Source organism: Balaenoptera musculus, chromosome 20, assembly GCF_009873245.2.
Source record: "Balaenoptera musculus isolate JJ_BM4_2016_0621 chromosome 20, mBalMus1.pri.v3, whole genome shotgun sequence".
Taxonomy (NCBI): Eukaryota; Metazoa; Chordata; class Mammalia; order Artiodactyla; family Balaenopteridae; genus Balaenoptera; species Balaenoptera musculus.
In genome coordinates this window covers 44,097,679-44,124,675 of record NC_045804.1, presented here as the reverse complement: position 1 = coordinate 44,124,675, position 26,997 = coordinate 44,097,679, and the positions used below count along the sequence as shown (strand labels likewise).

Sequence of the window (26,997 nt, the reverse complement as noted above, 5' to 3'; positions counted from 1 at the left end):
TTTACAATTTACCACGTTCTCTTACAGACCTCCAGGTATCTGCATGGTGCACTCCCTCTCCTCCAAGTCTGCTCAAATGCCTCCTCCTCAATGAGTCCTACCCTGACCACCATTGAAAAGGGCAGCCCCTCCCCCAGCATTCTCTGTCTTCCCCATTCTGCTCTGTTTTTTCCCCAACGCACTTGTCACCCTCTAATATACAATGCAATTTATTTATACGTATTATTTACATGTCTTCTCCTCACTGAACTGTAAACACCACAAGAGTAGAGATTGTCATCTGTTTTGTTCACAGATACATCCACCATGCCTAGCACAGTGCCCGGCACACAGCAGAACTCAACAAATACTTGTGGGTTGAATGAATGAATGAATGATCTTATTTGATCCTCACACACTCCTGTAGAGTTGGTCAGTATTCTTATTCCCTTTTTCTTTATTGCGGTAAAATATACATAACTTACAATGCACCATCTTAACTGTTTTAGGTGTGCAACTGAGTGGCATTTAAGTACATTCACAATGTTGTGCAGCCATCACACCATCCATCTCCAGAACTTTTTTATCTTCCCAAACTGAAACTCTGTGCCCATTAAACAATAACTCCTTATTCCCCCCTCCCTCCAGCCCCTGGCAACCACCATTCTACTTTCTGTTTCTATGAATTTGACTACTCTAGGTAGCTCACACAAGTGGAATCATACAATACTTGTCCTCTTATGTCTGGATTATTTCATTTAGCATTATGTCTTCAAGGTTGATCCATGAAATGTATCAATAGTATTATTCCCATTTTACAGATATGATTATTCCCACTTTACAGAGGCTGTGGTTTGGGGAACTAAGTGAGAGCACCCAAAAAGCAGACTTGGCATGGGGTTGACAGGATTGGCTGGCTTTTATAATTCCCAGGAGAAATCAGTACTAATCCATGTGCCTAGGCCTATAAGGCAATTGAAGAGTAATTTCCTCTGTGTTGTTACTTCCTTTGGGAATATTTTTACTCTTATTTCCATTTCCCACTCTTCCCCTCTCAGCGATTCCTTCGAACATTTCCACCCCACCCAGTCCCAGTTTTTTTCTCCCCAGAGCACTTTAACTCCTGTTCTTTTGGGTCAAACTGGCCCTGTCTAGAAATGCTCCTGCTTGGGTTTCATCTGAGTGCACTCAGCCTTGCTTGAGCCTCTGTTTACACCTCTCACCCCTCCACCCACCCTGGGGCAGTTATGAGCCTGTTTCCTTCCAAAACAATTAGTGCAAAGAGGCCAGCCGACTCGGTGTTAATGCCGTTTCATTAAGTGGGAGCAATCCTAATGATAATAAAATGGCACATTTAACATTCAAACATTGAACAGGGTTTCTAAGCGAGTGTGTCTCTCTCTTCCTTTCTGGTAGAACAGCTCCATCTTCATAAAGACCTGACGATACACCTTAATGAGAGACTGGGGAGCTGAGCATCTTTATAGAACCAGAGAGAGAATGAGAACCAGACAAATAATCCAGAGAAAGAGGGTGTGGTGCATTGAGGGGATAAAGACCCCAAGGAGTCCTGGGATAATGGATTCTGTGGTGCTAATTTAGACAGTTAAAGTCTATAAGAGATAAGGTCACATGGAAGATAAAGCCCACCACAGGCTTTCATGCAATGCAGTCATTTACTTATCTGTTCAACACATTTTTTGCAACAAACATTCACTGTGCACCCAAGATGAGCCAAATTTTACAGGAGTTTGTGATAGAGGGTGGCTCTCGTTTTATGAACAGGAATGCCAAGGGCCTTAGTGGTCTACAGATCATCTTATTTACTCTCCCCCAGGCAGCTTTATTCAAATCTATCCCAAATTCATCAAATGCCCCTATGAAGAGAATTTTAACAACTGCTTTGGTCTCCTGAGCCAGTCCTTATGCCCCCTCCTTATTGAGACATCCAGCTTCAAGGTCCTTGCTACTCTGTGATTATAGAATATCTGATTGAACTTCTGAAGCAAAAGAAGTGTGGGATTGGGGAGCTGGCTAGGGAAAGAAGGTAAATTCAATCAGCTGGTGTTTATGGGGAACTGAAGAGGGGCAAGAAAAAAGGGTAACATCTCACAGCCACTTCCTTCCTCTGAGAAGTCTTTCCCAGAAGAGGGCTTTATTCCCAGCTCCTGTGCACAGAAGGGAAGCAGCTGGCCAGTCACATGTGGGCTTTGCCGAGGCTGGGGAAGCGGCTGATTCGAAAAGGTGTCAAGTCATAGGATGGCATTAATTTCATGCTTAATTCATACAGGATCTTCCCCACAACAGGGGACAGCTTAAACCCATGCCCTAGGGAAAGGAGAACAGGTGGTCAGGCATCCTCAGAGACAGGTACTGGACTCCCTGGATGTCCCCTACACAGTCCCCAGATAACATTCCCATTGGTCGCATCCCAAAGCTGGAAGTTGCCTCCCACCATGAGAACCCTTTCTTCTCTGATAGCCCCGCTCAACCCCCTTATGCACTCAAGGTCTATGCTTTGGCCCCTCTCTGTTCAACTAAAAAAACACCATGTTGCCTGGCACTGAGGTAGGTCAACTTTAAGGCACCCCGTCTTCCCTCGCTCAGGCTCACCAGAGAATCCGGCACCAATGACAATGTTATCGTACTTTGGGTGTCGATCAAGAATGAAGTGCTCATCAGGGGTGTTCTAGAAAGAAACAATCACACCTGTGACCTTTGAGGATAGAGGGAGGAGGGAGAACCGCAGGCTCAGAAGGGAGGAGACTCAGCTGGAGTTCTTTCCAGAAAGAATAGGAATGGGGCACAGGAATGCTTTCTGCATGCCAGTGCCCTAGGGTACGCCAGTCTTTCTCATTTGTCCATCTGTCTCTTCTCGTGTAGAGCTATGAACACAGTAGGTGCTCAGTTAACGCGTGCAAACTAACTTTAGCGAAGATGCCTCAGGCCCTGGTGACATCTGTCTCTTCTCTTTGTCCCTAAGGCCTGCTCAACTAGCACATCTTGCCAAAAACTCTTTTAGAGCTCTTCTGGGAAACATAGTGAAGGACTGCCAGATGTATGCCTAGTTTCCTAATGAAAAAGAATACGAATAACCTCTAGTGGGCCCTCTCTGGTGGCGGTGAACTGACCCGCAGAAATGAGCTCATTTGTTTCAAGTCACATACTGTGTCAGGGGTCAGGTAGAGTCCAGCCTGAGCAGCACAAGGCCAGTCTGTCTCATTCCCCTGTTCTCCAGGGCTGCGAGAGAGCCTGGCCCAGTTGCCCACACCCTTACCGTGTACATGCAGTGCTCCATAACAGCAGGCTCAGGCTCTAAGTTAGGTAAGTGATCTCTGACAAAGCAGCTCAGGATGTGGACGTCTTGGATGTCTGAGAAAGCTGCAGGGCAGTCCCGCTCCTCAGGATCTGCATTGTTGCCGTGGTGATAGCAGACCTGGCTCCCAATCAGAGCAGTGTGAGCTGGGATGGCCGGCCTCCTGCACACCACCCCCAACCCAGGGGGCAGGTTGTACACAGAATGCACCCCATCCATCATCCCAGCCTTCCCCAGTCCTGACAGATGCTGTTTGTTGCCACATTAGTTTGCCTAGCTGTCCATTCCCCCGCCAACCCTATGTTTGCAAAGGAAGGGCTCCAGGACAGACAGGGGTCTTGTGTTGTGCACAGTGAATAGTGAAGTCCGTTCCTGCTCCTGCCCACTGGGATCCGAGGGAGTCTGGTGAGAGGAAAGTTAGAATAGCTGCCCCAAATCTGCCTGGACCCCTATTAGCCTTCTCTTGGCCTCTCCGCTCACCTTCATCAGCCCTGGGTACTCTCCGGAGGGCAATCCATAGATGTGGTAAGGAGCCAGGCTGAAGCCCAGGAAGCATGGAAAGGCCTGGGACACATCATAGCTTCCGGGAACCTTCTCTCGCCAGTAACACACGTTGATCCGCAGGGTCTTGGAGCAGGAAGAAGAAGTGGGAAATGAAGGGGGAAAGCATTTCTGGGGTCCCATAGCCCTTTAATATAAGCCCAGATGCCCTGATTAACTCACCCATCTTTGTTTCACTCAATTCTCATGTCATTTACATGTTACATTATGTTATGATGGATAAAAATTGCTGAATCTGTCTCTTCCCCTATTCTTAATCTTCTCCCAAAACTGCATCCAGCCTACTTCTCTCTCTCCCCAGGAGTTAATAATACCTCATGTTTATTGAGTGCTTACTATAGGCCAGGCCATCTCCTAAGGTTATATATATATGTGTATATAATTTAATTTAATTCTCCCACAGCCCTAGTCCCCATTTTACAGGTTATAAAATTGAGGCTAAGTGAGGTGAAGGTGAATGAATTTGCCCACTAGCAAGCGGCAGATGGAAGACTCAAGTCCATCTGGGTCCAAGGCTTCTTTTCTTAAGCACCAACCCTCAGGCTTCCAGCTCCCCTTACCTGGAGAGGCAGCTCAATTCCCAGGGGACGGAGGAGCCTGTTGGTCCAAGGACCTGCTGTGATGATCAGGCTCTTGGCTTGGTAGCTCCTGGAGGTGGTTTTCACCACGACCAGTAGCCCTGGTTTTATCTCCATCACCTTCTCTCCATCATGCACTATGCCTCCTAGCTGTCGAATTGCATCCTGAAAGGGCAGGAGCAGGGAAGGGCGAATCAGTTATGTATGTGGTTCACCCTGGTGGACAAAGAATCCTTCATCGAGTGCAGAAAAGAGAGGGCAGAATCTAGACCTCCTCTCCCATATTGTCGAGGCCTAGCAGGGTATATAAAACTGCCCAGTCCAAAAAGTCAAGACTAAAGCTGGCAGGGCAAAGGCTCTCATCCAACTGGGGGTCAGGGGATGGCTGATGGAGACCCAGGATGCCCAGAGCAGGAGCTGCAGTGCCCCTAATGTTGCAGGATATCACCTGAAGGGCTCTGAGCGCCTTGTCAGCATAGAGAACTCCTCCAGACTTTTCCAAGAGCCCCACTTCTCCCCTGGCCAACCGAATATTGGGGAAACGTTGCTTCAGTTCCTCAGATGGAAGACACTGGTGTTCCACTCCCTGCCTAGACAGAGTAGCCTGGATTATCTTTAATTCTGCATTCTCCTTCATTCCCAGCAGCAGTAGTCCAGTCTGCCTATAAAAAAAAAAAAAGACACCTGAGTGAGAGTCTGCGTCCGGGCCCTGGGCCTTCTCTGTCATTTTTCAGCAAGGGGCCCAGACCAGGCATCAAGGGGAGTCCTGGCCTCACATTCAAAAAACAGGCAAAGACATCTCCATTCTGTTGTAACAGTCCAGTATTGTTGCGCTGGTTTCTAGCCCATCCCCAAGTCTGCCCTTGGCTCTCACTATTGGTTTGCTTATCCCTCCATCTTCCCTCATCAGGATCCATCCTGCCCTTGAGGTCAGAGATCCTAAGTCCTCTTTTATCTCCACACCTAGAAAGTGGTAAATGTTCAATGAACTTGTTAAGATTTCTTCCCTTTCCTCCAGTCCCCTGACCCCACTCACTGTTTTGATCTCAATTCTTTATCCCCTTTCCCCTCCCCAACTCCCTGCTGTTTCTTTTCCCTGTTCCTTTTTCTTGTCATATAATGTTTTGTCTCTTCTTGTGCATCTATCTCTCAGTTCCTTCTCAGAGGCTGCCTGTTTTGTGGAAAGGGTCCTAAGTTGGGAGCTCTGGCCCTGGGTCCAGTCCTGGCATCCCCTCTGTGATCCTGGTCTGATTGCTCACTGATCCAACCTCAGATTCCTCCTCTGTAACGCATGACTGTTGGACTATTGGTGGTTCCACACCAGGGGAGTTGTGGAAATGGCATGGATCATTTTTTTGCTTGTCACAATGCCTGGGGGTTGCCACTCACATTTGGTGGGCAGGGGCCAGGGATACTAAACCTGCAATGCTCAGGAAGATCCCACCCAAATGCCAATAGTGCCCTCATGCAGAAACCCTAGTAGGTGAGATGGCCTCTTAGGACTCCAGCAATTAATTCAGCGATTCAGTGATTTTGTTTCTCCCTATACATCCCTCTGTGTTTCTTCCTCCATAAGAGAATGAGAGCTGTTTCTCTTTAATGCTTTCCATCTCTCTGTCACAAGAGATCAGAGCTCCCTTTTGAGGGGAACTGATCAAAACAATAGAAGGGTCACTTTGGCCCTTGGGACCATTCCTGTAGTCCCTCTCGGTTTCAGCAGGCACAGTGACAAGCATCAGCCTGACACATCCCCCAGGTACTGTATATAAAGCTCGTAATAGCCTATAATGGAGTCTCATGGATATTACATGCTTCAAAATCCCACATTATCTAGTTGGGGGGATTAAAGAGAAGATTGGGAGGGGGTAGGGACACAGCGGGCCCTGGGGCCAGTGTCAGTACACAGAGCCGCGCAGCATGCCCAATCCATTTGCCATGGCCCCCGCCTACCCAGCATTCACCACTGGTGAGAAAGCAGTGAACGCCTCTGCCTCTTCAAAGCCCAGCAGAGGAAAGATGCTGTAGAAATCCCCACCAGCCAGCAGACCGTCTTTTTCCTGTGGCCCCAAAAGAACTTCAGATTGGTTCTCAGTTAATGAAAACTTGCCTAGTAAACTCCTTGGTCAACAGGATAATTAAGTCACCCAAGCATACGTTCTAGAGCCCTTTGTACGTGATGAGGTTGTGGCTGTGTAAAATTCTGGGAAAGACCTCACCTTAGCAGTCACAATGTCAGATCCCTGGCCCAGAAATTCCAGAGCAGCATATTCTAACCTCTGCCTGCAATATACTAGCCTTGGTCTCTCACATACTCTGAGATTTAGTTACTTTCCCTTCCTTCCTCCTTCCCTTGAAATAAGAACTCCTCTTTCAGGAATGTACTATATGGAGGAAATGAACTCACGCCAAAGCAACGGGCAAATCTGTCGAATTATGAAATGCTGAGTGATGTTCTAATTCCCAAGCCATCCTGCGGTGGATGAAGCGGGAGCTCCCCATCCCTAGGAGTAATCAGCAAGCTGATTCTGCCGGTGAATGTAATTGTGCCAATTGTAATCATTTTGCTCCAGCTCTCTGCCCCTGTGGCATTTATTTCTTAGCCCAGATATTGATCTAACAGTGGGAAATTTTCCATCTGAATTTGTGATGCTGGACCCTCCCCTAGTCCGGAGATGCGTTTGGGAAATTCTCATTTTCCGTGGATCACAGCTGAGCTATTTGGCCTGAGGGAAACCATGCACTGCCAGAGAAATGCCTTGGATTGGAGAGAGATTTTTGACCATTATGAGCAAATCGGAAATAAATGTAAAACACTGCCTGGAAATGCAAAGGCCTGTCATTATGGGAAATAGGTGAGAGGCTCCTGTGGGAGATGCTTAGAGAATTGGAAATCAGTCAATCAAAACCGGGATCGGAGAACGGGCCTTTTTCCCCCAATATGAAGATAGATGACTTCCATGCACAGATTGAAAATCATTTAAGTGCTTATTTTCTTAATGGCTTTTCCTAGATCCCAATAAACAGTCTGCTTATTCTGCATCAATTTCTCATCCCTATGCTCTGGGCCTCCCTTTCCTCTTTTTCTGCTCAGATCCAGGCTACGAAGTTTGGGGAGGAGGAGGGTGAGAAGGGACAAGGGCATTGCAGGAAAAAAAAAATGACCAGGAAATGAGCGGTCAGGGCTGGTCTAGAAAGATGGCACCTTGTAGTGAGGCTGGGGTGCTGGGGATCCCTGGAAAGAGTCCAGCTCCCAAGTCCCAGAACACCATCAGAGCATTTGGTACTAACTGTGCCTTCCTCCCAACCCTAGCTGGATCCAGCCCTAGGAAGAGATAATCAAAGATTCCTCCCAAGGGCCTTGTTGACTTCTCTATGGCCCAACTAAAGCCTCAGACATGATGTAGGGAGTTGGTGATGAGGGATTTCCACCATTTACTATAGCAGGACAGGAGGCAGGATGGAGTGGGGAGGATTTGGGAGGGGCAGACAGCTCTCCCTGCATCTGCCATTTCCCATCCCAAGCTCCAGCTTTCCCCGCTCTGGGTTAAAAGTGCCAGGAAAGCCAGCTCTCAGAGTCACCTTGGGGAAGGGACTCCAACAGGGACTCGGTAATGGCTGCTGTCTTTGTTGGTTTTGGAGGAGCTCTTGGCGTTTCATCTTCTGCTCAGTGGGCCGAGGTGGAATTGGTTAACAAAGACTGCTCCAGGGAGGGGATGTGGCTGACAAGCCAGACACTTCGCAGACACAGGAAGCAGCAGCTGCGCAGGGGGCCACCAGGTTCTGGCAGCAGCTGTACTGCCTACGGCTGTGATCTTGTCTGATATTGTCAGCTAAGCAGGGGCAGCCCGGGTCAGGAGCTAGATAGTAGGACTCAAAGGGAGAAGGTGGGGCAGGAAAGAGATGGGCCACAGAGCTGGGATTTGCTCTTGGTATCAGCATCGTGGCTGTACACATCACAAAAGATTCAGACCTTGTGATCTGACACATGTGTCATCGTCTGTTCCCAGAATATATGCAAATATCCTGAGCCACCCATATTTAGTATGCCACTGTCACAGGAAGCAGCAGAACAGAATGAAGAGAATTGGACAACCACCTTATCAACTCCTGAAGGTTTTTTTTTTAAATCATCATCAAATATCATTAAGTAAATATGTTCATATCTATCAGTTCAATTATGATATTGTGCTGGTTCTTCCAGAAGAACCTAGGAGAATAAGAATCACACAGCTGATGAATCATTTAGAAAATCAGAATTAGGAACAAAAGCTAAAGGAATTGGAATAGGAAGTATCTGTTCTGTGTCTCTACTAAGTAAAAGAACCAAATAAATTAGTGTGCCTGAGTAAATTAGGTTGGCCATAAGAAAGGACTTGCTAATAATAACAACAACAACAATAATAATAATGCCTAGCGCTATATAGAACTTCAAAGATTTCTCAAAGAACATTCACTTTACTCTTCATTTTCCATAATTGGGGCTGTGAAGCATAGGGATAGTCTTTTAAGAGGAGCTATGATATGTCCCAGTCTTTAAATGTACGTTAGCAGCCTTCTGACCTGGGATGATTTAGGCATGAACTTGTTTGGAGACAGGGGATGGACAAGGTAACCAGTTTGTGGTATTTCCTAAATCAGGAGCCAGCAAGTGATGACCCAGGGGCCAAATCACCTGTTTTTGTCTGTCCCACAAGCCAAGATGGTTTTTATACTTTTAAATGGTTGATAAAAAGCAAAAGAAGAATATTTCTTTTTTTTAATATTTATTTGTTTGTTTGTTTATTTTTGGCTGCATCAGGTCTTAGTTGTGGCACGTGGGCTCTTTCATTGCGGCGCACGGGCTTCTCTCTAGTTGTGGCATGCAGGCTCCAGAGCACGTGGGCTCTGTAGTTGCGGCAAACGGGCTCTCTTGTTGTGGCACGCGGGCTTAGTTGCCCCTCAGCATGTGGGATCTTAGTTCCCTGACCAGGGATCGAACTCACGTCCCCTGCATTGGAAGGCGGATTCTTAACCACTGGACCACCAGGGAAGTCCCGAAGAATATTTCATGACATGAAAATTATCTGAAATTTGTGTCCATAAATAAAGTTTTATTGGAACCCAGCCATGCCCATTTGTTTACATATTATCTGTGGCTGCTTTCACAATGGCACAGTTGAGTTGTTGGCAGAGTTGAATCGTTGCAATAGAGACCATATGGCCTGCAAAGCTGGTAAAACTATGTGGCCATTCACAGAAAAAGTTTGCCAAACTCTGTTCTAGACTGAAAGCTGAGTAATTCTGTGACTTGCACTACATCTTAAGACCCTGACTACTCAGTAGCAACCCTCTCATGAGTTTGTGGGGAGAATTAAATGAGTTAACATGGATCAAGTACTTTTAGAACAGCCTTAGTGTCTTATTCTAAGCACTAAAACACGCAGTGATAATGATAATGATGATGATGATTTGTCAGGTACTATTGCAAGCCCTTTACAAACTTTATCCTCACGACAGACACAGGAAATAGATATTATTACCCCTACTTTACAGATGAGAAAACTGAGTCTCACAGAGGTTAGACAGCTTGCTCCAAACCACACAGCTAAATATGTCAGAGCAAGATGATATCTAGAGCCAGGCCTGCCTGGTTCCAAAGCCCTTCTAAATTCCTGTCCTCCTGCCAAAGAGAAGGATTGTGAGATTATGAGATTCTCCTATCCAAGGGTCCCTTTCCCTGTCTCCAGCAGCCCTTCCCCTCGATGTCCATGGTTGCTGCATCCCATCTGTCTCCTTCTGCCTTTCTTCCCCCCTTGCTCACTGGAGATAGGATACAGCTGACCCAGAATAAGTGGAAGGAACTGCCATTTATTCAAAAGTACTAGGCATAGTGCCAAGTATTTCGCAAGAGTCTCGTTTAATCCTCACAAAGCCCTGTGAGAAAAATGAGGCGCAGAGAGGTACAGAAACTTTTCCAAGGTCACACAGCTGGTAAGAGGTAGAGCACAAAGTCAAATTCAAGCCTGTCTGACTCCAGAATTGTCTCCCCTCTGAAAGATTCCAGACACTTTCCAAACATCTTTTAGTTGCCTCCTTGTCTGCTGGGATGAAGTGTGCCCTCTAAGGCCTCAGCAGTTCTTTTAACGCAAGATACTCAGCAGTATTCACAGATGGCTGACAGAGAGAGGTCCCTTTGCCAGGCCACGCCTCAGCAAGATGTGCTTCTTTATTCGGGTGCTGGGTGTATTAGCTGCCTCTGGAATAAATCTGTAATTAGCTGCCCTAGCTGTATTTGCATAATGGATTTCACTTTGTTCTTAAGTTAATGGTGTTTTTGCAACAGAACAGTAACCTCTTGGTTCCTGGCCATTAAAATAACTGCCACCCTGTAGGGTAGAGCAGTTGTTTTGTAGGAAGTTCAGTTAAGAGCCACAGAGAAGGTGGGAGGGGTGGTAGGATGGCTGGTAAAAGTTCTCTTTGCCTCCTGGGTTGTCTGCCTTCCTCCCCATGAATATTTGAAAGGTCAGTGAGGGGGGGTCTTAAGGGCCAGAGAAGGCCGTGCAGGCAACAGAGAAATAGCTGCAGGCTCACTCCCTGGTCAGCAGTGCAGCCTGAGGAGCATCCCCATTTGCTCCTATGGGAGGAGGTATTCAGAGAATCAAATGGATTTATAAGGGTTGTTCTGGGGGAGAGGACCCAGCGTGAAAGTTTGTGATACTAGTAGGAATATAAAGAATCAAGCAGAGGCCTCCTCCTCTATTTCAATCCCTGCCCTGAGAGGGTCTCTGACGGTTCCACGGAGATGTAGATACAAACTCCAGCTCTGAGCATCTGCCCAGTGTCTTTCCAGCAGTTTTCCCCAAACAACCCCTGCAAGCCTTGGACACATGGTCTAACCCCAGCCCTGGAACTCAGAGACTGGCAGGAGCCAGCTGGACCTGTCGGGTGACCACGATGACAGCAAGCAGAATGCTTCCACGTGTCTGGCACTTCCGGAGGCCCCGTGTCCCTCCGTCGCATGTCAAGTATTCCTGGCACCGCCCTCTTGCATAGTAAAAGCACCCCCAGGTGCTGAGCCCCATGATTCAAGGAATTCTCCCCCGCTAACCCAACCTGTATAATTGGGTTCCCGCCTCATGCTCCAGCTGGGCCCATATCTGGTAGCACTCAGCCATCATCTGGGTGTAGAAGTCTTCAGGGTACGCCCTTCGGATTATCCGGCTCTGCCCGTGGGAACTTCCTCGGGAGTGCGGGAGGAAGAACTGGAGAAGGAGGACAAGAGACAACTGCAGCTGTCACCCCTCCCCTTTCGGAGCCCACTCATCACGTGCTGTCAACAAGGAGCACTTATTCTTCAAATATTTCCATACAGTCTCCCTTTGTGGCCAAGTTACTGACTTGGCTTCAGGATAGAATTTCTTCAGTAGCTCTAACTCAGGCATCCTTTTTGCTAACATCATTCACATCCCAAAGTCCCTCTGTGAGTTAGTCTTCAGTCATCCTGCTGCAACCTTGCCCCACTTAGACTCATGGAGAAGCAGAAAGAACCTTTGAGATCATTCTAGTCTAGGCTCCTCATTTTTATGCACAAGAAAACTGATGCTGACTCTTTCTCTGTAGCTTCAGATTGCTCAGGACAAGAGAACCATGTTGAGATTTAGCAAAAGATGGAGTGTTTCCTGAAAGTTTGGACCAGGAATCCCTCAGGCTTTGAGAAAACTGATAGAGAAATGAAAAAGGTTTCTAACCAATCCAGCTCATTACCAAGAAGAATAAACCAAAACCAGCCTGGATAGATGTAGGCAGAATGGGAGGGTAGAAACCTTTGGAAGGTGGGCTGGGTGCACCTGCCCTGGGAAGGCTGTGGATATACAGCACCCAGTCATATGTGCAGTGGCCAGTAGACTGCACTTCATGGGGTCACTTTTCTATAAGGAAAAAAAAAAACCTAAGTCTTATTTCCTGTGTATCAAACAAGGAGGCTGCTATTATCCAGAGGTGGCAGAAAAAACAGAAGCCTCTGCAGGGTTCCAGGGTGAGAGGCCAGAAATATGCAGGGAAGAATCCTACCTCCTAGACTGACAAATCAGCCTTTGCCTCTAGGCAAATTATCTTTATTTAAGGTTACCCAAAGCAGAACTGATTACTTTTCTGGGCCAGGGCAACCATTTTGGCACAGAAGAGACTGGGTGGGAAGAAAGAAGAGATTGGGGTCTGGGGCGCTTCTTGGTCAAGAGCTGGATCTGGGAGGCAGCAAAAGGAGGAAATGTGCCTAGAAACCCAAAGTGGGTCTTAGGGAGGGTGGAACTTTCTCTGCATTGTCATGAAACACACCAGACAGCTAAGCTACAAATTGCATAGAATTTGTGAAGATCAGGCCCTTTGGCCTTCACCCCACAGAAAACCCTCTTGGGGGAGGAGAAAGGGACAGTCCCTGAGGTCGGGAGTGCAGAGGGGACACGGTACCTGCTCCAGCAGGAGGACCCTCTTCCTGTGTTTGGCCAGGTGGTACGCAGTGAAGCAGCCCTGGATGCCTGCCCCGATCACAATGGCGTCATAGAGATCTTTCTGAGCAGCCATCCTGCCCACTGCGTTAGCCCTACAGCCTCAGAGACCACATGCAAAGGAGAAGGCAAGCAGAGGCGCGCTCCAGCCTGAAGGAGGAGGAGTAAAGCAAAGTCCAGCCTGGCCAGCATTCCCACAATCCCCTGTGCCCTGTCCTTCTCCCCACTCCTCCCAACCCCCAAAACCTGGCACAGGGCTGAGCCCCCGCCTCCCCTGCAGAGCAGAGCTGGGTAGTCTGATTTGTGAGGTTTAGCCCGGCTCAGCTGCCAGCCTCACCCTTGCATCCCTCTAGCTTTCTATTCTTGGCTCAATTATTGTCATGCAAATGGGCTCCTTCCTATGCCACCTTCCTGTCTCATTATGATCTTTGTCTCAGGCCTTCGGCCCTGGAATTTCAATGCCTCCTAGACCAAGCTGGGCACTCGGAATGCTGCCTCCCCCTGCTGGCCTCCAGCCTGATTTCCTTTGGAGATTCTAGAGGGTCCAGCTCAAAACTTGGCACGATGCCCCGTGTAAGGCCCACCTCCCTGGTGGGTGGTGAGGTCGGGGCGGGGGGAGGGGGGTTAGATGCAGGGGCCAATTGGGAGGGCAGGTTTGTGATTATGAAATTATTCTCAGTATGTCTTACCTTTGTCTTTTAAAATGGAGAAGGAGAAATGATCCTGAACAAATTGAAAGGACAGAGTGAGAGGAGGAGCCGTCTCCTGAGGCACAGAAGGGGACCAGGCATCTGCCTAGGGTGTGAGGGCCCCTGGAGTGAGGGCTCCGTCTGTGCAGGGCAGTATGCTAAATGAGTACTCTCGCATGCGTGTGGGACAGAGCTGGGATTCGTAAGGCCTAATTCTTTTTTTTTTTTTTTTTTTAATTTTTTAATTTTTATTTTTATTTATTTTTGGCTGCGTCGGGTCTTTGTTGCTGCACGCGGGCCTTCTCTAGTTGCGGCGAGCAAGGGCTACTCTTCGTTGCGGTGCACTGGCTTCTCATTGCCGTGGCTTCTCTTGTTGCAGAGCATGGGCTGTAGGCACACGGGCTTCAGTAGTTGTGGCACACGGGCTCAGTAGGTGTGGCTCGTGGGCTCTAGAGCACAGGCTCAGTAGTTGTGGCGCAGGCACTTAGTTGCTCCGCGGCATGTGGGATCTTCCCGGACCAGGGCTCAAACCTGTGTCTCCTGCATTGGCAGGCGGATTCTTAACCTCTGTGCCACCAGGGAAGCCCAGGCCTAATTCTTATACAATTTGGGGGGGGGGCCTCTGTAAGGAAAGGAAAAGAGGGACTTCCCTGGTGGTGCAGTGGATAAGACTTCGTGCTCCCAATGCAGGGGGCCCAGGTTCGATCCCTGCTCAGGGAACTAGATCCCACAAGCTGCAACTAAGGAGTCCATGTGCCGCAACTAAGGAGCCGGTGAACTGCAACTAAAGAGCCCTGGAGCTGCAAGTGAGGAGCCTCCGGCCGCAACTAAGACCTGGTGGAACAAAAGAAAGAAAGAAAGAAAGAAAAAAAACAGAAAAGGAAAAGAAAAATTGTGAATACAAAATTAGGTGCTAGGATTTGGAAGAGATTGTGCAATTGAGGAGCCCTGTGGTTGAAGTTTCATTAGCTTCCTGATAAATCAACCTCTGCATGCATTATCTAGTTTAATCCTCACAGTCCTAGGTGTAAATATTTTTATACCCACTTTTGGCACATTAAAGATGGCTCCCAATTCTTGGTCACTCTTCCCATCACAGGCTCTGTGACTGCTTGACCTATAGAATATGGTGGAAGTGACACTGGGACACTTTCTGGCCCAAGCCTTAAAAGCAGCTTCCTCTTCTTGTCTTGGAACACCCACTCTTGGACCCCTGAGCCTCCATGTTAGTCCAACCACCTGTTGGAGAGACCACGTGGGGAGGCCCTGAGACTACACGGAGAGCCAGACATAAGAGTGAAGCAATCTTGGACCCTCCATCCCAGCCCAGCCACCAGCTAAATACCACTGAGTGACCCAGTTAATGCCACGTGGAGCAGAAGACTCATCCAGCCAAGACCCATCTGAACTCCTGACCTACAAAGTCATGAGATAGAATAAAACAGTTGTTGTTTTTAGCTGCTAAGATTTGAAGTAGTTTTTTATGCAGCCATAACTGAAACACCACTTTACAGCCAAAGACATGAAGGCTTACAGAGGTTATAACTTGCCCAAAGCCACACACCTGGTAAACATAGGCACTGAGGTGTGAACCTCGGTTTGCCTGTTCCAAAACCTGTTCCCTTAACCACTGTGCTATACCAAGGAGTAGTCAGACTTGTAGTGATGATTCTGATTTGAATTATTTTGCTGTTTCTCTCATGGCCATACTGTGAGTGGGAGAAAATAATAGATCAGGACATCCATGTGACCATAGGAAGATGCTTAGCCCTAGCAAAGAATCCTCCAGAGTGGCCTTGGCAACTAGCTGTTCTTTCAGCCCAGGCTTCCTTTCCTAGGAAGATAGGGGCCCAGAGAGGGGGTGCCATACGATTGGCATTTCTTTTTCTTCTGAAAAATATTTCTCTAGGATCCAGAAGTCACCTCAACTCTCCCCGACCCCTCACCCACATGGGACAAGATAGCATCCACCTCACGATGGGACAGCTTCCTTACGGTAAAAAGTGGCAGACATAACTGAGAAAAATGGACTATTTAAGTATGTAAAGGCTTGATATAAATATATAAGGTCAGCCTTTGGATTTCTCTTGATAAGATGTCAGAGGAGATGAACAGTTTACACAAAGGAGAAGCAGACAATAAATCCTCACGTGGAAATGTACCCCGTGTCACTAGCAATGAAAGAAATGGGAATTAAATAACTTCAAGGTATGATTACGTGCCTATGAAATGAGCAACAATAAATAAAAATGATAAAATCTGTCAATACAGTGGGGACAGAGAGAGAGTAGGGTGGCAACTCAGATTGTCTGGGCTTTCTGGAGAGCTCTGGGGCGATAAAATGGTTCAAACCTTCTGACCTAGAAATTCGACTTGGGGAACTATACCCCAAGGAAATATCCAAGGGAAGAAAAAGGCATTTGTATGAAGACATTCCTAGTTGCGCTGCTTTTATAATATAAAAAAAATGGGAAACAACCCAGCCACGGGGGACAGCTGAACAAACTCTGGCCCGTCGACACAATGGAATACTAGGTAGGATTCAAAATGACAAGTGTGAGGACAGAGGGCTCCGCAGACCTGTGTATATGAAATCATACTGAGGAAGAGAAGCAGAACACAAATAGCCACACACGTATCACAACAAGTTACGTGTGTGTGTATCAAAGATCTAAAGAGAATTTGGCAAGGTGATTGAGCTTAATGCTCATTAATTCCCATATTCTATAAAAATTGCACTTCCATTCATAATTTGTAAAAGGAAAAGGAGAAATCCCCTGAGGAAGCAGATGCTTCATGTCTTCCCGGTCACCGGTTCCGGGGCCTGGGGAAGTTCTTTCTTTGTTCTAATCTCAGTTTTCCCCAGCTGCCCCCCACCCCACCCCACCCCCCGACATTTCTTATTGTTCAGTTTTCCCCAGCTGCCCCCCACCCCACCCCACCCCCCGACATTTCTTATTGTTCATCCTCCGGGGAAGCTACAAAGCAGCTCTGTATCCCACATCTTCTTTGTTTAATATAATATAACTTCAGAAATAAAATAACAATTCCATTTCCCCATCCCTACTTCACAAGCCTGCCCTGGATTCCTGGACTCAAGCATTCTGCTTCTTGTTAAGAATTTCAAACGACTCCTCTGAAAGCAGACACTGGCCATGGTCCAACCTTCAAATGAAAAAGCAAACCGGCTTCTGAAGGCTGCCCCTCTCTCTCAGGGTTGCCCATCCTTGTGGCCATCCTGATAGGAGCAGGTAGAGAGAAACGATCCCCTCAAATTCCCTATTAACACCCATTCTGGATCGGAAGACCATTAAAGGGAGAACCAGCAGCCCTACACTGCTGCCATGTGTCAGCAATTGCCGCTGTGTCCTGGGGCAGAGCCGCGGAGGATGTAAGGCTGAACTGCTCATCTGATGGTTTGATTGACACTTCGCAGACAGGGGTGGGAGAGCCAAGCCAGGGAAGCAGCAAGCTGTACAGCTCAGAAATAATGAGAGGACCTGAATCGTGAGAGAGAGAGAGAGCACGGAATAAATAAGAGAGACCTGGGAGTTGAATGACTAGGGAGAGGCTTCTGTTCTCTTTCCTCTGCACCCCTTTGCCAAGGAGCTGGAGCCTGGGGCAAGGAGACAGGCAGGCCGACCAGGAAGTGGCCCCTCCAGACCCATCCTGCCAGCTGCTGAGGGTGTTTAGGGCAGAATGTGCAGAGGATGCCAGCATGAGAAAACCAAGAGCAGCAAAGCTGGATCTGTACGTGGTCTCCGTACACATTTCGGACCTATTGCACGTCTCAGCTTTCATCCCTCTCCTCCATCCCCACTCCCTTTGCCCCAGGTCGTCCATCTGCCTTCCTTCACCTAGATTCTTGCATTAACCTCATAAGCAGTCTCTCCACCCCATCCTTGCCCCTCTTAATCTATCCTTCCGTGTTCCTGCCAGAATCCTCTCTCTAAACAGCAAATCTGAACAGGTCACTCCCCGGCTGAAAATTCTTTAATAGTTGCCTATTTCCCATTAGGATAAAATCACAACTTCTTAGCTTGGCACGCAAGGCAGTAGGCGTTCTGGCCTCTGTCTGCTCCTGCAGTTCGACCGCGGGTCCCTTCTCACTGTGCACTTTAGGCCCTGGCAAGGCTGAGCTGAGAGAGGTTCCAGTGTTCCCTATGATGATCCCAAATCCCTCACACACCCGCAGGCTGACTTGGATGACCTCTCTCCTATAGTCCCTTCCTACCCTGTCTTCATCTCCATGATAACAACGAGCAGAGAATACTGTATTGATAAGTGTCTGCATGTCTGCCTTCACCCTAAGCTCCTTAAGGAGAAGGGTCTTCTTTTGATTGTCATTTTTATAGGTAATACAGATATAAGGAACAACAATGAAAAGGTTCAAAAGAAAACACTACAAAAAGGAATTCTCCTTCCCACCCTATCCTCAGCCATTTCCTGCTCCTCACCACATGCAATACTGTCACTATTTTCTTTTGTATGCTTCCAGAGATGTTCTATGGGTATACAAACATACTTATATTGTATATTCCTTTTTTTTTTTAATCTCAGAAGTAACATACTATACAGCACCTTGCTATTTCCATTTCCTATATCTTGGCTTCCACCTGAGTCATCCGGGGCTGGCACATTCTTCCTGATGGCTGCATAGTATTCTCTGGTGTGGAGGAGGCATATGGGACAGAAAATCACCCACACGTGTTTGCTGAATAGACAATGGGTTTCTCTGGCTGTCACAGACACCTTAGACATGTGGCTCTCTAGCCTGCTGGTATTAGGTGTTCAGGGAGGTGAGAGGTCTGTTCTGGACTTGCGCAGCAAGTTTATCAAAGGCTGACAGTGTCTTCTGTGAGTTGCTGAGGACAGTACCCTCCTTCAAGCCAGGAGGTAGGGGGTGGAATCCCCAGAGACCCTGACTTCTGCTTCCTGCCGTGCCTTTGTTTTGTGTTTGTTAAATGGCAAATATTAGGGTCAACTCTGCTCAACTCTGATACAAGAGTTCAACTACTTAGCAGTCTCCAGGGGAGGGAGGAAATAAGGAAAGTCCTGGAAATTGGGCTGAAACCTCTGAGAAAATATTAACTCATCATTTAGCCTAAGCACTGGGGATCTACCTATGAAAGGATGCTCTCAGACCTCCCTGGGATGAGAGGAAATTCAATAAAAATAAGGGAGAAGAGGTTTTCATTGTCTTAAGGGAAAACATCCCTGAAGATGAACAATGGAATCTTCTTAATCTTGTCTTGAGGGCTTTCTACCCCAGCTCTATATAAATATGTGTGCATATTTGCACACTCATCTGACTGTGGTGCTCTAAGATATACCCAGGTGTTCATTAAGTAGCTGTATTTACATGTATGTGTATCTGAGTGGGTATATTTCCACCACTAGACTTTTGTTTGTTTGTTTTTTATAAAATATTTATTTATTTGGCTGCGTCGGGTCTTTGTTGCGGCATGCAGGACCTAGTTCCCTGACCAGGGATCGAACCCCGGGCCCCCTGCATTGGGATTGTGGAGTCTTAGCCACTGAACCACCAGGGAAGTCCCCTCCACCACTAGGCTTTTGGAGAAGGTCCCATTAAAGCTCAGCAGGCATTGAGGGAAATGGCAAATCAAAGAGTGTTGAGAATTGGTGTCCCAGTTCTGCTCCTAGGAGGTGAGGGTGTGTCTGGAATGGAGACTGCATATGAATCCTCTGTCAGGAATCTCCCCTTCCTCTCTTTTCCACGTCTTTCTTATGCTTCATAGCCTGGATATCAGGAAACTCTGGGGTGGGGAGTTGCAGGGAGGAGTGAGAATTGGGGGCAGGAAAAGAAAAGTAGCTTTTGCATGAATTGGGCTGGCTTGACAGGTGACAAATAGCAACTAAAATTCGGTAGTGTGCAGAAAGATTAACTCCAGGGGTTCAGCTCTCTGGTATTCTCCAGTTTTCAGGGAGATATTGTCTTCCCCTCTCCCACCTCTGCAGATGTTGCTGTTTGTTAGGGAAGGCAGATGGATATGGGAGTTCAGGTCCTCCCCACAATATACTGCCAGACGCAGGGTCATAGCAGCAGAGAATCAGAGGGAAGCCTGAGGGAAAGGAGGGAAGGGAAGGGAAGCAGAATTCTAGACAGCAACTTCTAAGTCATCTTCAATTCCCATTTTCTGCTTGTGACCTCCAGGCTGCCCCCCAAACCAGTCTAGCCCATCTCCTGAGCGTTAATGCCTGCAACATTCATCTCGTACTCTGCTTTCTCACTGGTTCTTATTCTTCTGTTCTTTTTTCTGTTTCTGCCTTGGGCCCCCTTTCTTCCCTTGAGATCAAGAGAGAAGGAGAGGTTTGAGGGAAGGCCTCTGTGGATGGATGGTATGATACCAGGGCCCGGTTGGAGGAGAGGCCTCAAGGCAGTGGAAGAGGGAGAAAGGCCTAAAGGAGCCAGGGAATATTAGGTACCAAAGCCACAGGGCTCTGCTTCTTGGTGGGAGGCTTTATGGAGGTTTAGCCTGCTGGGGCTGGGAAGGAAACTCAGCTGTACCACTCCCTCCTTTCTCATCTGGCTGCTGATTTAAACAGGACTTTCATGCTTGGGATTTACTGGCCTCTTAAATCTGTGGACTAGTGTCTTTTATCAGTTCTGGAAACTGCTCAGCCATTATCTCTTCTCAAATATTTGCCTCTGCCCTATTTGTTCTTTCCTCTCTTTTTGGGATGTTAATTAAACACGTATCAGGCCTCTGTCCACTGTGTCTCTTATCTTCCCTATTCCCTCCTCCCTTTTTTTCTCTCAGTGCTGCATTCTGGGCAATTTCTCACTATTACCTTTTACTTTGCTAATTCTCTGTTCCACTGCATCTAAGATGCTTTTAAATTAATGAGTTGTGGGACTTCCCTGGTGGTCCAGTGGTTAAGACTCCACACTCCCAATGCAGGGGGCCCAGGTTCAATCCCTGGCCAGGGAACTAGATCCCACTTGCTGCAACTAAGAGTTCACATGCTGCAACTAAAGATCCCGCAGCTAAGATGAAAAAAAAAAAAAAATTAATTACATGGGACTGAGTGAACTGATGAGGAGGAGTATAATTTTTGTGACTTTCTGTCTGAATTAAAAAAAAAAAAATCCAACAAGGACTCAGAGGCAAAGAATATACAAATCAATTTTCACTGCAAAGTAAAGGAGCTGTTACAGTGGAGGAATACTGGACTGAATGTCAATATTATGACATAGTATGAGTGTGTTTCATGTTTGGTAATTGCAATCATTGTTGCTTTTGTTGTGGTCATCCATGTACAATGCTTGGTGTCAGTCTATTTATCTCTTGTAAAAATAAAATACAGTGTGTGTGTGTGAAAAAAAAAAAAAGATCCCGCAGCTAAGACCCAGCACAGCCAAATAAATAAATATTTTCTTTTAAAAATTAAAAAATAAATTAATGGGTTGTGTTTCGATTGCAGTTCCTATGGATTTTTTCTTTTTTAGAATTTCTATATTTTTAAAATTCATTTTGTCACCTTACACAATTTCTTATTCCCTGTAAATATTTTCAGGCTTGTCTTTTATTTCTTTGACCACAGGAAGCATTATTTATAGTCTACATCTTTTGTTGTTGTTGTTGTTTTTTGGCCATGCTGCGTGTCTTGCAGGATCTTAGTTCCCTGACCAGGGACTGAACCCAGGCCCCCAGCAGTGAAACCTCGGCTTCTAACCACTAGACTGCCAGGGAATTCGCTATAGTCTACATCTGATCATTCTAATTGTGAAGTCTCTGCTGTTTTTCTTTTCTTTTTAACATTTATTTATTTGACTCCGCCGGATCTTAGTTGTGGCACGTGGGATCTTCATTGTGGCATGCAAACTCTTAGTTGCAGCATGTGAGATCCAGTTCCCTGACCAGGAATGGCACCCGGGCCCCCTGTATTGGGAGTGCAGAGCCTTAGCCACTGGACCACCAGGGAAGTCCCCCTCAGCTGTTTCTCATTTGTCTCTTGTTTCTATGATTCTCACTCATGGAGCCTTATTTTCTTGTAGGCTCCTCTCTCTTTAACCAAGTTCTGGTGACTGCACTTGAACAAATTATTATTTATTATATATTGTTCCAAATAAAATAGAAATAATTTGAGTATGAAGGAGTCTTTCTCTAGAGAAGAGTGTGCTTACTTCTGCCAGGCATCAGGGGCACCACCAGTCCTGAGCTATCTAAACAAGTTCTGGATCTTAGGCTCCCTGGATCACCCAGGCAATGTGAACCTGGGCTGGAGTACTTCAGTCCACCCTTACCCTGATAATGTAGCCATTTGGGGTCTCAGTGTATTGAAAAAAGGATCTTCTATTAGACTCTCCACCATGTGAAGGCACTGAGCTTGGAATTCTAACCCCTCCCTCTTCCAGGTGATTAAAATGAATGTTCAGATTTGCTAGGATAGCTGGGCTCTTTCAGGGAAAAGTGGTTTCTCTGCTCTGGTTTTCTCTTCCATGTTGGCCCATTAATTCCTTACTATTTTATCAACTCTTTGGGGCTTTTAAGGTGTTTTTGATATTTTATCTATCACTTTTAGTTGCTTTTACTGGTATAGTCGGTCCAAATAACTCAGCCTGCCATAACCAGGCTTCCAACCTCAGCTGCAATCAGATTACTAGTACCCAAAATACATCGCCCCTTCATATGTCCTCCATTTACACTCCCCTGTCCCCTTCCTCCTCAGATAACGAGTGAAAAAAAAAAAAGGCAATTGTCAACAAAAATGACCACCTTCCTCAGAGGACAACAAGAGTGGGAATCTCGTAATAGCCCCCATGAGAGTCAGATTTAGGGGTGGACCAGCCAGCCTTGGCTGAAGGGCCAGTATACATGGGACACTAAAGCATCATCATGACTGGAATAAGAAGGGAATTTCGCTGACCAGATGCCTTTTAGAGAATCACTCTATTTGTATAAAAGGAAAACTATTTTGATAAGATGCAGGTGTAGACCCCACCCCATCACCCAGGTTAACTGCCTTCACCTGAGAGTGGGTCCTACTTACTTCACAGTTTTTGTTTTAAATAATGGGGCATGCAACTGCCCACCAGAGCTGAATTCCTCAGAACAATGAAGAAACATGGTCCTCTGTTCAACCTTCCTCTTTGTAGCACCTAATCCCTTTAAATAAAGTGTTGAACAAATATTTAAAGAAAATCAGTTTTCTCCCTATAAGGACAGCAAGAAACTTGCAACACTAGTTGCCTCTGGGGAATGAAGCTGAGTGGAATCTTGTTATATAGGAAAAGGCTTAGAAGAAAACACTGTACAGATAATCGCTGTCCTGAGGGGGCTCAGGGACAGACTCTGGACATAGTCAGCATCCTGCCTGCACCTAAGCTCCCAACCACAGGCAGGGTTTGGCCTTGGTAGGATCAAAATCCACAGAAGGGCCAGAAAACAGGTGAAAGATGGTGTGCAACACCTGGAAATGTAGGGAATATAAAGGGAGTGGGATTTCAGGACCCACTCTGGGTCTCATCTCACTGAGCAGGGTCTCGTACAGAACCTTGAAATGATCCATGATGAGCTCCCAGTGACATGGAGAGTATTAGGCAACTGCTCCTGCTTCCTGCCTTCCTGCCTCATCCTTGGAACCCTCGTTCTCTCAGCCTCTCTCTCTCTCTGTCTCCCTCCCTCCACCTATCATATTTGTCTACCTTTATTTTCTTGATATTTGGAGGGGCAGAAGAAGGAAAGGCTTAGAAAATACATTGGGAAGAGTCCAGCTGTGTTTGGAACAGACTATCAGTGCTCCTTGCCCAGAATTCTTAAAGGAAAAGAGAAAGCCGAGGTTCATGGAATAGGCTGAGAGAGGTCTGCCTGGAAACCATCCAGAAAGCTCTCTGGACACCCTGGGGGGTCTGGACAACCCTGGTTCTTATCATTGCTCCTTAATAACCCTTCGCTACATTGCATAAGGGCCCTCACTTTATAGACATCTCATTGAATCTTCACAACAGCCCTGGGAGGTGGGCAGGGCAGGCATTTTTACCCCTATTTTGCAGATGAGGAAACTGATAGCTGGTAAGTGACAGAGCCAACATTCCAACCCCCAGCCAGGATTTCAAGCCCCAAGCCTTTCTCTACATCCAGAGACAGGCCCAATGGTCTTGCTGCAGAGCATCCTGGGTGCTGGGCTCAGCGCTTATATGGAGAATGGGCAAGAATGTGGTTCATTCCACGTTGCAAACCATAGCATTCCCCACCCCATCCTCTGCAAAGAAAGAGAAGGAGCATGACCCCCAACGGGAAGAAATTCTAAAGCAGCCCCCGGGGACCTTTGGAGAAGCTGTTTGATTTATTCTAGTCCCTACTGGTTTTCTGTGCCACATTTATAAACGTCAACACTGGAAATGAAGTTCCCACTGCCTCGGGAGCTGTTGGTTGTTGCTCTTGCTCACCAAGGGTTCAGATGAAGTGTTTCCCCCTCCTCTTGATTGATAGAGAGCTGAGAATAAAAGAAAAATAAAAGCCCCCTGGAGCACTGATGGGAGGAGGCAGCTTCTCAGAAAGAGAAAGAGTGGTCTCAAAAAGGCTGATATTGGTAGAGCAGAGAGGGTGTGTGTGTGTGTCTGTGTGTGTGTGTGTAAGGAAAAGATCTAGCTTTTAAGGCCACGTGGAAAACAAATACTTTCTATTTATATAGAGAGAAGGAAAGTAGCGGTTCATTTCAGGAGCTCTGACACAAGATGAGGGAAGGAAAAGATGTCCGTGAGGCTGTCTTTGTAACTTCTACTCTCCTTAAGCAGAATCTGCTATCTTCTGGGGTCGGGAAAGGGACAGAGAGGCTAGCAGAGACTTAGAGCAAGGGGGTCCTGGAGGAATGTGGAAAGAAATGAAAGGTAAAGGTTCCCAAAGGACCACACAGATACAAGGCATTGTCATTATTAACACAACCAGCGGCTGAGATTGGAGACGCCCTGCTGGAACTGACACGCACACTATACAATAATACCTTCCCTTGCTGGTCTCCTAAATCTGTGATGCCCTCTGGTCTTTGAGATATGCTGGTTGGGACCAACACCAACAGCCCTGACCAAGCGCCTGAGAAATGAAGCAGTTAACCAGGGATGGCCTCAGTGGTTCCCAGATCAACAAGCCATTTCAAAGTTGCTTTTAATTTGATTTTTTTGTACATGTATTTTTTAAAGTACTAAACCAAATATTTCCAAATGACCATTGTTCTCTTCAAAGTCTCCCCCTTGAGAGCTTGCGTTGTTAATCCAGTGGCACTCTGTGTGCGGCCCAAATCATTTTGAAGGGTGATGTGTGAAATACTTTCAGGGCCAGTTTATAACCTGGGGCAATAAAATGTCATGTTACTTTATAGGGGGTTCCTTCTTTTCCCGTAACTTGATTTATCAGACCTGTTTCCTGGTAGCTTTTGCCCCTTTCCAAGTACCAAATCCTCTGCCAAGCTGCTTTCTCAGAGTGGTCTGGAATGGTCCTTGGAGGACAAGATTGTTCAATTATTAGCAAAAGAAAGAGAGAAACACACAAAAGGAAGAATTGTTATGTTAATGTGATGGGACTCTGGGTGGGTTTTCTCTTTTCACTTTCCTCCTGTGGATAGAAATGTTTGGGTTTTTTTAGCGTGGAATAAACAAAATGTGGTATATTCATGCAATGGAATATTATTCAACCTTAAAAAGGAATGAAATTCCTAACACATGCTGCAACATGGATGAACCTTAAAGACATTAAGCTAAGTGAAATAAGCCAGTCACAAAAGGACAAATACTGTATGATACCACTTATATGAGGTACCCAGAGCAGTCAAGTTCATAGAGACAGAAAGTAGAATGGTGGGTGCCAGCAGTTGAGGGAGGAGGGAATGGGAATTACTCTTTAATGTGTACAGAGTTCCCCTTGGGATTATGAAAATGTTCTGGACGGTGGTGATGGTTGCACAACTATGTAAATGTACTTAATGCCACTGAACTGTACACTTGAAATGGTTAAAATGGTAAATTTAAAAATAAAAATAGGGAATTCCCTGGTGGTCCAGTGGTTAGGACTTGGCGCTTTCACTGCCATAGGCCCAGGTTTTTGGGTTTTTTTTAAATAATTAATTTATTTTTATTATTTATTTATTTATTTTTGGCTGTGTTGGGTCTTCATTGCTGCGCGCTGGCTTTGTCTAGCTGCGGTGAGCGGGGGCTACTCTTCGTGCGGTGCGCGGGCTTCTCATTGCGGTGGCTTCTCTTGTTGCCTAGCACAGGCTCTAGGCGCGTAGGCTTCAGTAGTTGCGGCACATGGGCTAGTTGCTCCACGGCATGTGGGATCTTCCCGGACCAGGGCTCGAACCAGTGTCCCCTGCATTGGCAGGCGGATTCTTAACCACCGGACCACCAGGGAAGTCCCTAGGCCCAGGTTTGATCCCTGGTCTGGGAACTAAGATCCCACAAGCTGCGTGATGTGGCCAAAAAAATAAAATAAATAAAATGGTAAATTTTATGTTATGTGAATTTTACCACACAAAAAAGTGTGGATAACAAAATCAAATCTACTCTCAAAAGATGAAGACTTGACATCACTAATATTCTAAAGAATTTGCTACAGGGTGAGCCAAGGTCCAAAGAGAAAGGCCCCAGGTAGTCTTTGCTCTGGAGCAAAACTGGAGTGCTGGGGTCAGGCTGATGCTGGACTCAGGCTTCTGCTCTGAGACAGCTCCGGGAAGGGGCCACCTCCTCCAGGTCTTCTGTTCTCTCATGTCCCATAACATCGTCCACCTGCCACGGCTGCTGTAACACCTCTCCCAGTCCCGGAACATTCCACAGCACAGCATGGGCCTCCCTGACCTGGCCCCCTGGGGTTGGTCCGCTCCCCTGGCAGTGCGGACAAGGCTACAGCAAGTCCTGGCTCTGCTGGTCAGGAGGCTGCTGAGGTGGCTTTTTAATCCTACAGCCGTGCCATCCTAGTGATTGCTTTTATTAGGAAATGTAATGAAAAAGACTATATGAAGGCCCTGCCAGAGAAAAAAAAAAAAGCTAATAAGATTCTGCACCAAGTGTGGCGAGAAAAGAAAAGGGGGAAAAAGCACATTAGGAGTCAGATAATGAGATAAATGAAAGACCGCAGGGAAGATCATTTTTGCAGACTTGCAGGATGGTTGTAAAATTTTTAATTTGCTGAATTCTCCTTTTTCGTTGTCTCTGACTCTCCCCATCTCTGCCTTTCACTCTTTCTAAGCTCTGAATCTTGTCTCTGTCTTTCTCTCTTTGCCTCTCCCTTTCTCTCTTGGTTTTCCTCCCTCTGTTTCAGCTCTTGCTTTTCAAGTGTGTGTGTGTACACGGGTGTGTGTGTGTGTGTACGCGGGTGTGTGTGTGTGTGCGCGCGCACGTGTGTGTGTGTACGCAGGTGTGTGTGCAGGTATGT

General features: G+C 46.7%; 1 protein-coding gene across 3 annotated transcripts; it reads right to left on the bottom strand.

The window, feature by feature from the left end:
• Nucleotides 1-717: 717 nt before the first annotated feature.
• Nucleotides 718-13,075, bottom strand: PIPOX (pipecolic acid and sarcosine oxidase). Of its 3 annotated transcripts, none has more exons than XM_036838145.1 (8): nt 12,880-13,074; nt 11,527-11,675; nt 4,883-5,096; nt 4,417-4,599; nt 3,776-3,922; nt 3,257-3,415; nt 2,593-2,668; nt 718-2,307 (listed from the first exon to the last, which is right to left on the bottom strand). In XM_036838145.1, exons 1-8 carry the CDS (start codon nt 12,991-12,993, stop codon nt 2,177-2,179), a joined length of 1,173 nt encoding a protein of 390 aa, XP_036694040.1. In that variant the 5' UTR covers nt 12,994-13,074; the 3' UTR covers nt 718-2,176. The 3 variants fall into 3 exon arrangements, with proteins under 3 accessions (XP_036694040.1, XP_036694041.1, XP_036694042.1); XM_036838146.1 differs by having other exon boundaries at nt 2,089-2,307; nt 4,901-5,096; XM_036838147.1 differs by lacking the exon at nt 3,257-3,415 and having other exon boundaries at nt 2,089-2,307; nt 12,880-13,075.
• Between the last annotated feature and the right edge of the window lie 13,922 nt (nt 13,076-26,997).

Excerpts from the sequence above, each read along its gene's own strand:
- PIPOX (XM_036838145.1), bottom strand. The coding sequence starts at position 12,993 with ATGGCTGCTCAGAAAGATCTCTATGACGCCATTGTGATCGGGGCAGGC. Across the intron at positions 3,923-4,416 it reads GAATTGAGCTGCCTCTCCAG|ACCCTGCGGATCAACGTGTG; the intron begins GTAAGGGGAGCT and ends TCCTGCTCCAAG. Across the intron at positions 2,669-3,256 it reads TGGAGCACTGCATGTACACG|AACACCCCTGATGAGCACTT; the intron begins GTAAGGGTGTGG and ends GTTTCTTTCTAG.